This window comes from Candoia aspera, chromosome 2, assembly GCF_035149785.1.
Source record: "Candoia aspera isolate rCanAsp1 chromosome 2, rCanAsp1.hap2, whole genome shotgun sequence".
NCBI classification, from domain to species: Eukaryota; Metazoa; Chordata; class Lepidosauria; order Squamata; family Boidae; genus Candoia; species Candoia aspera.
In genome coordinates this window covers 248,875,155-248,887,775 of record NC_086154.1, presented here as the reverse complement: position 1 = coordinate 248,887,775, position 12,621 = coordinate 248,875,155, and the positions used below count along the sequence as shown (strand labels likewise).

Here is a 12,621-nt window from a genome sequence, read left to right as displayed (position 1 = left end):
GCATGTGTGTGTGTGAGAGAGAGAGAGAGAGAGAGAAAGAGAGAATCAGAGAGAGAGATAAATATGAACTAATTTTTTTTATAAAAGAAAAATATCCATATAGTATTAGCATACAGTTAGGTCAACCCTTTAACATACTATTAAATTCAGGCCATGTAGAAGTATGCCACTGCTGTAATAGGATGCATAGTGCTGATATGTACAATCATTTCAGGATACACACTTCCATTAAACAGGTGAGATTTATTTATTTAGTACATGTATATGAGCACTCAACCAATTAACTCTGGGAAGCTTACAAAACACATAAATAAAAACACCATATAAAAGCCACAAGGCAACACCAAATTAAGAATAACCAAAGCTCTTCATATAACAGTCTAACTCAGTGTTTCTCAACCTTGGCAACTTTAAGATGTCTGGACTTCAACTCTCAGAATCTGAAGTATAGACATCTTAAAGTCGCCAAGGCTGAGAAACACTGGACTAACTGCATAGAGGAAAAACACACACATAATGGGCTCCACTAACATCCTGGCCCATAATGTGACTTGTGCATCGTGCCTCAGGTCCTGTGGCTATGGAATTCCAAACCAGTCCCTACAGAATTCTTAATTTGTTTTTCAGTTGTCACAGTGTTGTATAATGTATTACTAGACCTTTTTAATTTAACAAGAAAGCTTTGCAAGCAAAATTTAACAGGATACAGAAACATTTTTTCCATGTTGCAATCTTAGCTACAGAAATGACTTGCAATGTCTCTGATTTCTGATGGCAAACTCTGGTCCCCAAAGACTAATTAGGACCTAATGTTCCTCAATAATCAGGACCCTTGAAAGGTGCACAGTCCTAAAATAAGAATATTTTCAAAAATTCTCCAGTCCATCTACAAGAATCAATCATATCTTTAACGAAAATAAGATCCCTTCCCAGCAGAATTCAGTAGGTGCTCATCTAACTGAAGAATGCAGGAAAAAAAAGTATTGTAAATGAAAGCATCTTCAGCAAAGGATCGTTACCTTGTCGTGGTGCTGGAGCTTAAGCACCTCAATGATGCCATGAGCTAAACCGTGAAGGGCCACCCAAGACGGGAAGGTCATGACAGAGAGGTCAGACTAAATGCGATCCCTGGGGAAGGTAATGGCAACCCACCCCAGTATTCTTGCCGTGAAAACTAAATGGATCAGTACAACCAGAGATAGGTCGGTATACCATCGGAAGACCCTGTTCCCCCAGGTCAGAAGATGGTCAAAATGCTACTGGGGAGGAACAGAGGATGAGTTCAAATAGCCCCAGACACGATGACGCAGCTAGCTCAAAGCCGAAAGGACGGCTAGCAGCCGATGGTGCTGGTGGTGAACGGCGAATCCGATGTTCTAAGGATCAACACGCCATTGGAACCTGGAATGTAAGATCTATGAGCCAGGGCAAATTGGATGTGGTTATTGGTGAGATGTCAAGGTTCAAGATAGACATTTTGGGTGTCAGTGAACTGAAATGGACTGGAATGGGCCACTTCACATCAAATGACCACCAGATCTACTACTGTGGACAAGAGGACCACAGAAGAAATGGAGTAGCCTTCATAATTAATAGTAAAGTGGTGAAAGCAGTGCTTGGATACAATCCAAAAAATGATAGAATAATCTCAATTCGAATTCAGGGCAAGCCATCTAACATCACAGTGATCCAAATATATGCCCCAACTACAGATGCTGAAGTAGAGCAGTTCTATGTGGATCTGCAGCACCTACTGGACAACACACCTAAAAGAGATGTTATTTTCATCACGGGAGACTGGAATGCTAAGGTGGGCAGTCAAACGACACCTGGAATTACAGGTAAGCATGGCCTAGGAGAACAAAACGAAGCAGGACATAGGCTGATAGAATTTTGCCAAGACAACTCACTCTGCATAACAAACACTCTCTTCCAACAACCTAAGAGACGGCTTTATACATGGACTTCACCAGATGGAAAACACCAAAATCAGATTGACTACATCCTTTGCAGCCAAAGGTGACGGACATCTATACAGTCGGTAAAAACAAGACCTGGATCTGACTGTAGTTCCGATCACGAACTTCTTACTGCACAATTTAGGATCAGATTAAAGAGATTAGGGAAGACCCACAGATCAGCTAGATATGAGCTCACTAATATTCCTAAGGAATATGCAGTGGAGGTGAAGAATAGATTTAAGGGACTGGACTTAGTAGACAGGGTCCCGGAAGAACTATGGACGAAGTTCGCAACACTGTCCAGGAGGCAGCAACAAAATACATCCCGAAGAAAGAGAAAACCAAGAAGGCAAAATGGCTGTCTGCTGAGACACTAAAAGTAGCCCAAGAAAGAAGGAAAGCAAAAGGCAACAGTGATAGGGGGAGATATGCCCAATTAAATGCAAAATTCCAGAGGTTAGCCAGAAGAGATAAGGAATTATTTTTAAACAAGCAATGTGTGGAAGTGGAAGAAGACAATAGAATAGGAAGGACAAGAGACCTCTTTCAGAAAATTAGAAACATCGGAGGTAAATTCCAGGCCAAAATGGGTATGATCAAAAACAAAGATGGCAAGGACCTAACAGAAGAAGAAGAGATCAAGAAAAGGTGGCAAGAATATACAGAAGACCTGTATAGGAAGGATAACAATATCGGGGATAGCTTTGACGGTGTGGTCAGTGAGCTAGAGCCAGACATCCTGAAGAGTGAGGTTGAATGGGCCTTAAGAAGCATTGCTAATAACAAGGCAGCAGGAGATGACGGCATCCCAGCTGAACTGTTCAAAATCTTGCAGGATGATGCTGTCAAGGTAATGCATGCTATATGCCAGCAAATTTGGAGAACACAAGAATGGCCATCAGACTGGAAAAAACCAACTTATATCCCCATACCAAAAAAGGAGACAACTAAAGAATGTTCAAACTATCGAACAGTGGCACTCATTTCACATGCCAGTAAGATAATGCTCAAGATCCTGCAAGGTAGACTTCAGCAATTCATGGAGCGAGAATTGCCAGATGTACAAGCTGGGTTTAGAAAAGGCATAGGAACTAGGGACCAAATTGCCAATATCCGCTGGATAATGGAAAAAGCCAGGGAGTTTCAGAAAAACATCTATTTCTGTTTTATTGACTATTCTAAAGCCTTTGACTGTGTGGACCATAACAAATTGTGGCAAGTTCTTAGTGGTATGGGGATACCAAGTCATCTTGTATGCCTCCTGAAGAATCTGTATAACGACCAAGTAGCAACGGTAAGAACAGACCATGGAACAACGGACTGGTTTAAGATTGGGAAAGGAGTACGGCAAGGCTGTATACTCTCACCCTACATATTCAACTTGTATGCAGAACACATCATGCGACATGCTGGGCTTGAGGAATCCAAGGCTGGAGTTAAAATTGCTGGAAGAAACATTAACAATCTCAGATATGCAGATGATACCACTTTGATGGCTGAAAGCGAAGAGGAACTGAGGAGCCTTATGATGAAGGTGAAAGAAGAAAGTGCAAAAGCTGGCTTGCAGCTAAACCTCAAAAAAACCAAGATTATGGCAACCAGCTTGATTGATAACTGGCAAGTAGAGGGAGAAAATGTAGAAGCAGTGAAAGACTTTGTATTTCTAGGTGCGAAGATTACTGCAGATGCTGACTGAAGTCAGGAAATCAGAAGACGCTTAATCCTTGGGAGAAGAGCAATGACAAATCTTGATAAAATAGTTAAGAGCAGAGACATCACACTGACAACAAAGGCCCGCATAGTTAAAGCAATGGTGTTCCCTGTAGTAACCTATGTCTGCGAGAGCTGGACCATAAGGAAGGCTGAGAGAAGGAAGATAGATGCTTTTGAACTGTGGTGTTGGAGGAAAGTTCTGAGAGTGCCTTGGACTTCAAGAAGATCAAACCAGTCCATCCTCCAGGAAATAAAGCCAGACTGCTCACTTGAGGGAATGATATTAAAGGCAAAACTGAAATACTTTGGCCACATAATGAGAAGACAGGACAGCCTGGAGAAGATGCTGATGCTAGGGAGAGTGGAGGGCAAAAGGAAGAGGGGCCGACCAAGGGCAAGGTGGATGGATGATATTCTAGAGGTGATGGACTCATCCCTGGGGGAGCTGGGGGTGTTGACGACCGACAGGAAGCTCTGGCGTGGGCTGGTCCATGAAGTCACGAACAGTCGGAAGCGACTAAACGAATAAACAACAAATGAAAGCATTATGAGAGAGGACCAGAGGTGCAAAGTTTTGTAGGCAGCTATATGTCAGTGAGTTTTTTTTTTTTTTTTACTATCATGGCCTTTAAGCACTGTTTCAGATCTACTTTGCAATGGAAGGACAGCTTCGTGTCGATTTTGGCTCAGAAATTTCTGATAAATACTTTAAAGGTCTTTAAAGTTTACACTACAGAGTTTTATAGAACAGTACTGGATACATTGAATTTTAAAGCAGCTGTAAACCCACAGATAAAGTGTAATGGCCAGGATGGCAAACTGCAGCCATAACCTTTCTGTTCTCTTTTTCATAAACACCAAACAGAAGTCTTATGTAACCTTGGAAAAGTTAAACATCAGTATTCAACTATGAATCTGTATTCTCCAGGCTCTTTCCCCAAAAATGCTTTGTAGCAAAGCTTTCTGCTCTCCCCACTTCCCTCATGCTTTTCTCAAGGAGAAATTGATAGCTTTTATAGAAAAAGAAACAATAGCTGAAAATATGGATCATTTCCCCCAGCTGCACAATGCAGCATGTGTGAATTTCAGCTGGTGTTCTGGATAGAGCTATGATTCCTATTCATATAAAATAATGTACCAGCCTATTTAATAGGGCTTGGACAAGCATAGAGATGTGCACCGGGAAAGGCTTGCTGGTACATTTTGACAATGCTCACAAAGGCATCTCTCCTGGCTGGGATAACTGGTGTTGAAACTGTAATACACGGTTTACTTACTTAAGTCCTTTACTTATTTATGCAGTCTCTAATAGACAAGGAACTAATTATTCCTAATACTTACCTATTGGGATGGGGTGTCATGATTAATCTCATCTCATATCATGGGCAAGTTTGGGACTTGAAACCAAATTTAACAGTGAGCCCTTGCAGGGGCATTCCCTGAGGGACAGTCAAAAAAAGTCAAGGCAGTGGCCACAATCACATGATCAAAGCTCTACCCCATTTTACATGTGTTGCAAAGCATGTAAAAAGGGATGTGGCTTTGATTGTGTAGTTGTAGCTGCCATCTTGACTTTTCTGACTCCCTAGCAGACATCTCTGACACAAAACCTAAACCAGACTTGAGCCAAAAGGCAGGTTATTAAGAACTCTTACTGGCCACTTGGGGACATTGACTCCTGTCAGGTCCAGTGGCTTTAAATGAATAGTAGCTTGGTTGTTTAAATAATAATATGGCAGGAGGTCAAGGCTTATAGGACAACCTGATGTAGAAAGAACATCAAGTATGGTCTAAACCAGTGTTTCTCAGTCTCAGGGCCTTTAAGACAGTGTTTCTCAACCTTAGCAACTTTAAGATGTGTGGCCTTCAACTCCCAGAATTCTCCAGCCAGCAGTTGAAGTCCACACATCTTAAAGTTGCTAAGGTTGAGAAACACTGCTTTAAGTTGTGTGGACTTCAACTGCTGGCTGGGGAATTCTGGGAGTTGAAGTCCACACAGCTTAAAGGTTCTGAGATTGAGAAACACTGGTCTAAATGGAAGATCTCTTGAACTTCTGAAGGAATTTTGATGAGGGCAGTGGCTTTGTTTTTCTCTGGGAACAAGTTTTGGAGGAGTGGATTTGTTTTATGGTGTTGCTGTGAACAAGCTTAGCCTCAAGAAAAACTAGATGTATCACCTGTGCATTTGTATTTCAAAGTACCCACACATTCCCACAACAGTATATCGAACTGGGAATTATGCAATCTACCTGTTCTTATGTGAAATTGTTAAAATACAAATTAAAAGGAAAATATTATTTATTTTTCAGTACCCATACATTCCCACAATAGTATATATATTATGGGAATGTATGGGTACTGAAAAATAAATAATATTTTTCCTTTTAATTTGTATTTTAACAATTTCATATAAGAACAGGTAGACCGCATAATCCCCAGTTCCATGCCTAGCATCCTGAATGATAGTAATAGCTCTCTTATAAAACTGAGAAGGAATGAAAATGTATACAAACCTAACATTAAAACAGGAATCTCCATGTGATCTCTTCTTCAGGAGTTAGTTTAGTCTCCTCTTGCATTTGTAATTTATTTATTTATTTATTCAATTTATATACAGTAGCTGCCCATCTCAGACCAGTGACTCTGGGTGGCTAAATATAAATGGTAAAGTATTCCTTACAGCAATCAAATTATTATTATTATTATTAAACAAATTTATAAGGCTGCCCAACTCACACACAGTGACTCCAGGTGGCTTACAGAATTAAACACCATAAAAGCACAATAGACACCCCCTGACAGTAGCAAACACATCCATATACTAGTTTAAGCATCCATATCCATATGGTTCATTCACAAATAGTACATAGTATGTAGATGGGACACTAAATGGATATATTTATTTATAACCTAATTTGGTGCATTAAAAAAAAAACCCTGCCTATTTAAAGATCTGAAATGGGTTCATAACTACATAGGCTACAGCCAATCAGTACACATAGTTTCAGCTTACAACTTTTCTTTTTTACTTGAGAAAAATCTTGGAAAGGAAATGATTTGTGTGGTTACTCGAATGACAGTTTTGTCTGCATGCATCATTAGATGTACTTACTTTTTATATGGCTAATCTGAATTGATATCACAGTAAAGCACGTAGCAGCCTTAAAGAGCTTCACTCAAAATCCCAAAGAGTATCCTCGCTATTTTATTTTAATTCTAATGAAATGTGGTTACAAAGAAAAGAAATAATTGATCTACAGCTACCTACAACTTTCCACTAAAGCATTTACATAATGTTGCCAGGACATAATAAAATACACATCCTATTGCCTTCCCAAGCTAGTGCTGGTCAAACATAGCAAATTACTTTACTGGAATTTATTTTGTTGTTCTGCCTGGGTTTCACAATGCTTTACCAGGAAAGGCAATAAAATATGTATGTAATCTTTCAAAGATGGTTTGGGGCTGAAATCTGAAATCCACTGGGACTCATTAGCAACCAAACATGTCTAACTCTGCAGCTTAGAGCACTAACAAATTATGATGGCTGTAAAATATTCTCAACCAAAGTCTCCATTTCTATGGTGTAATAAAATAGAATAATTAATAATGATGTACTTTACAGGCTGTGCAGAAATTGAGATAATAAAACCACTTACAGAATTACATTCCACCCTATAGCCAATGAGACTCAGATATGCACACGATTGTCTCCTTCATAAATGAAATCACATCACAATATCAAATTTTGTTAAAATTTTTTTTTAAAGAAGAGTAATTTTAGTTAACCTCCAAACCTGTAATTCAAGAATCTAAAGGATTCTACTTTGCCAGTATATCAAAGACAGTCCTTAAAGAGGAAAAAGTTACTGCAACAGCTGCAGGTAAAATGGCCAGATAATGTAAAATGGACCTCATTGGCTATCTGCTTTGGCAGGGCAGTTTTTGGATCAGACATTTTTTGTAAGGATTTTTGTTTAAATCTGAAGATACATTTACCAGACTTTATTTTAATTCTAATGGTAGTGGGGATAAACTTTCTTCCCTCGCAGAAGGAATGCATTTATTCTTTAAAGATATACAAGTTGGCCAAGATATCTCCCCAGGCTTTGCACAGAGAAGAAGTGGACAATCTGTTGGTAGTCGATGGCCACACTTGCTCTTTGGGACAGCATTCCCCCACTAAGTATATACAACCCTGATCCCGCTAAACCTTAATAGGGCATAAAAGAGCTGGATTTTCCACAGGGTGGGCAATGTTGTGTGACCCTAATTATGTAATTGTGATTTAGTAGAGTTTGCTTCCTGTTCTGACGTGGCTGCTTTTTACTGTTACTGTTTTTTGTTTACTTGTTCTTAACTGTTTTTAATTCTCTGTATGGAGCCCAGAATTTTTAATGAATGGGTGGGCTTGAAAATTGACCAAATAAAATAAAATAAAATAAAACTCTGGATGATGTTGAGGGACACAAAGTAGGTGAGGAGAAATCAGATATATAGTTGGATCCATATTTTTGGAAAGAACTGGACTGAATTCTTTGCTTATGAACTCTGAAATGCTTTTTTTAAGGGTTTAAACCAGTGTTTCTCAACCTTAGCAGTTTTTAGATATGTGGACTTCAACTCCCACAAACCCTTGAGGGATCAAGAGAGAAAAGTAGTAATGCCAAAGATCCATTTCAAAAAGCTAGTAATTATGGGCTATTTTTCTTCTTCAAAGATCGATCCTAAGCATAATTGTGGGGCAATAATGCTTTGTTTCATTTAGCGTGATTCATTTAATGAGATAAGGCTTGGATGCTGCAATTTTATTCACACTTACCTGAAAACCATATTCACTTCATTTTTAGACTGTTTGGACTAGACTTCCAAACCAGTGTTATTTCTATATAAGCCATTTATTCTGCAACGGCTGTGCTTGAGTCACCAAACAGTACAGGGGTCAAACAGCACAGCAGTTTGCTGTAATTCTGTCAGTGTCTCCCACCATGCCTCCCATCCTTTTTCTGGCCATAAAAAATCCACATGGACAGGAGGGGTAAATGGAGAGACAAAATAGCTGCAACATGCCTTTGGATTCACATTGTTAAGAACCTTCCATTAAAAACACACTTTAGCCTTTTCAACTGTCCATTTCCTCTGCACCTGCTTACTTTTAAAAAAATCAAAATACTATACCAAGAAAGAAGGTCCCTTCTTTAGAACCTTTTAGTTAGTCCAAATAAAGAGAATGCTCATTCATTACTTTCAAATTATTTCTAATGGGACAACTCAGCAATGACGTCTGTCCATTCTAGCTAGTATTTATCCCAGCAAGATTCAAAGACTTTTTTCTTTCATACTTCCAAAATAAAATTGGAAATGGAGCATGGGGTTGCACTAATCCAAACTTCTCTATCTTCAACAGGAAACATCTTCCTCCAAGAGAATTTCCTACAGGGGAAGCAACTTCCAATGGAGCTGAAGATGGTAACCTAGCTTTTCTGGGTACAAGACATTTGCTGACATTCCTGGGGCCCTCCAAAATTAAATTGATTTTTTAAAAGTAGTATAATGTATGCCAAACCCTATAATCCAGGGCATTGCATGAAGGTATACAGGGCCAGAAAATGCGGCCAACCCCCTCACTGCAAAAAGTCTTTGGATCCATGTATTGGTATGGAATATACAGAATTTGAATTCTTTTAGAACATCCAGAGATATAGGTGAAGAATAAGCATGATTGGAAAGATGGGGAGAAAAACAAAAAGAAGTAATATTTTTCTACCTTTCCTCCAGGCTGTTTTCAAGATGCCTGAAATTTACACTTCTTGGACTGATTGATTATACTTTTCTAGAGAACATTTGAAATGGGTGAAGTCAATTGATAAAGGGACTGAGGGAAGCTTTCTTTACCTAATCCTTCACTCTGATTGAATATTATCTTCACTGTTTGACAAGAAGATCCATCTCCTAAGCAGACTCCACATTGATCTTCAGTTGCATTGGAATTAATCTCATAATCACAGCCAACAGTCTAAAGGAAAAAGTACCTTTTTCAGAATAGATGTTACATGCATGATGTACTATACAGGATTAATACATGTATTTTTTTCTTTAAAATATCAGTTACATATAACATTAAAAATAACTTTATTCCCAACTTTACAGCTTATTTCCACATGGAAGATTAATGGGGCACTGATGAACACAAATGACTTTCTCCCAAGTCCATCACCTGTCCAACCGGTTCAAGGGTGTCAGTGTGTTGGAGAAAACATAGCAGACTGTCCCTGTCATATTTCCTGACTTTGAACTCTCCAAGGTCAACAGCAGACTTCAAAAACTGCATAGCATCCTGCAGAAAAATCATCCTGCTTTTTTCCTACCAGTTCTCATGCAATCTGTTGTTCTTCATGTTTGTCTCACTTGGTTGCAGTGTCCCTATGCTTTGCATTGCTCTCACCTAGTTTACATACAGAAGCTACCAGCACATGATGCAACAAGAGGCTTTGTTCTTCAGCCAGTTTGTTGCTGAGCCTGACTTTAATCAGAGGGAGTGACTGGCCCAAAGTCACCCAGCTGGCTTCCATGTCTAAGAAAAGACTAGAACCTGGGTCTCCCAGCTCCTAGTCCAGCACCTTAACCACTATATCACTCTGGGTCTCACTTCTCATGTAATACAGTATGATGAAAAAAATGCTACTGAAAATTCTTTTTAGAAAATTGGAAGAAATTTGTATGCTCTTGTACATCTTCAATTACAAAGGACAATCAAAAGACAAATATGGCTGTTTTCTCATTCACTGGAGAATCAGCTTTCTAGTGATCTGCAGCTTCAAACATCTCCATTAAATCCCATCTCCATTTATGAGGGAACTCCTCCCTTGAGGCTTTTTCAGACTGGATGGGTGAGGAGGAGTGAAGAATATACTGGAGGATACAGCTATACATTATCAGAACTATAGTGCTGTCCCTCCACATTTTCCTTTCTTCTATCTTTCCAGGAACATTACATAGCCACAGTCAATAACAAAGCCCACAGGGTGTCTTCCTATGATGCCCTGGGATGGCAGCCATAAAATTTCAAAATTAATTTTAAAAAATGGCTGACTTGCAAAGTTCTGGTGCTTTCACATGAAGTTTTGCAAGACTTTAGGCTGGAAAGCCAACCATAAGATTTCAGATGAGAATGCAGGAAATGTTAGCCTTCTCATATGAGATCACATAAAGTCTCAGGGATAAAACTGACAAAACTTTTCAAAGTTTGGGTATTTTTTGATTCACTTAATGACAGGGGCCTGGAATTTCAGAAGATTATTGGACTCTCCAATATAGCAGGTTTTATATTAATCATTCACCATCTCCTTTTACCAGCTGTCAGATATTACAGCTGATATTTCTTGGCTCATTAGCATTTGTCCATAAGTGCTTGAATTAGTAGTTTGTCAAGCCATTATTTCAAAACAAGGGACTATTATGGATTGATCTGAAGAGAATACCTGTTATTCTCTTCAAGCGTTTCCAAATTATCACAACTTGAAATCATACAAAAGAATTACAATCATCCTACAAACAGCCTTCCAGATTTATGTTTCTGCAGCTTCATTAAGAAAATGAAGTCTGAAACCTTTAGTCTGTATGACATTTATCATCTGAAATAATGAGTGCATTATTATTAGTAGTATTAGAATGGTTCTGCAATAACAAAAATAGGCAGACTCACTTCTCTGGTCATCATGAAAATGCTAATGCAGGAAATTAGAAGAACAGAACTTCTCACAGCTAGCATAAAAATAAGTTGTAACTAGTTTACCAGTTTCCTTTCAGCAGACATGGGTAACATTTGAGAGGTGGGGAGCTTCAATTCAGCCTTCCAATTATTTGGGGGCCATTGGAAACCTATCAGCTGAAATTGGGATATCACTGAAATGGAGAGGGCTCCACTTCAAGGTTTTATGCAGTTTATTGGTGAGAAGGAAAATTCCCATCCCCACTCTTAAAACCATCCAATCTCCACAAAACAATTAAATCCACCCCCACTGAACAAGCAATTTCAAGTGGCTTTGAGGGTTAGAATAGCAACTAGAAATCTCTGGGGGCAAACTACTTCCATTTCCACCCTTAACTATTTTGGGGGGGTGGGAGACCCCTTAAAAACCCCAGTGCAAAAATATGGTCAGTGACACTGAGTTTTCATAGCGCTACCTCAGGGTGCTGGGGAATGCTTGTGTCCCGTGGGCCAATTCCCATGAAGTCTATTTTCCATGATGGATTTCAAAGAAAGTAGAAGAGGGTGAGGCCATGACCTTCAAAAACAGTTACTGAGGCAACTTCCCATCATGATTAGGGGGATATGAGGATGAGCTCCATGTGCCACATTATTGCTACTTAATGTTTTATGGCCTCAATTCCCTAAAATTTCAGTTTTTCAATCCTCCTACCAATGATAAATTCATTGCAATTACAGTAGCAAACTTTGGCACTCTCTAGGTTAGTTAGCTACAAAGTGCTGGGCTGTCTCTTTTGGAAACCACAGCATTTGCCATCCTTGCCACCCAACCCTATTCTTAGACTGTCTCCCATCTTCGAAATAGAAATGTGTGAGTCTTGGCAGCTTATCTAGGGAGAGTCAAGACGCTGAGATGGACAACTTTCAACCTCCAGAGCTTGCTGAATCTTGACAGTAAAACTGCCAAAGCTCAGTGACGTCTTTTCCCACCATGTTGAAATAAAAAAGACATCGAAATAAAGAAAAGCACCAACCACTACCACCGCACCAACAAGTATGATGTGCCCCTCCCACACTGCCTTATCACCCACTCCCCAAATACTAGCTTGGCCACCAAAACCTTGTCCATTGCTGACATACAAATTAGCAGCAATGAAAGAGAATATATGTGGCTGAGAGTTGAACTGTGGAGTCCTTGGTGCTCTCTGAGCTTGGTTGTTTGCTTGTAGATGTTTC

At 39.4% G+C, this 12,621-nt stretch overlaps 1 protein-coding gene across 1 annotated transcript in view; it reads right to left on the bottom strand.

Moving 5' to 3' along the window:
- Positions 1-12,621, bottom strand: part of ADAMTS12 (ADAM metallopeptidase with thrombospondin type 1 motif 12) — a 177,879-nt gene that overhangs the window by 41,286 nt on the left and 123,972 nt on the right. Inside the window, exon 14 of the mRNA XM_063295767.1 lies at positions 9,570-9,690. Within this exon, the coding sequence (XP_063151837.1) occupies positions 9,570-9,690 (121 nt within the window). The remainder of the gene's footprint in view (positions 1-9,569; positions 9,691-12,621) is intronic.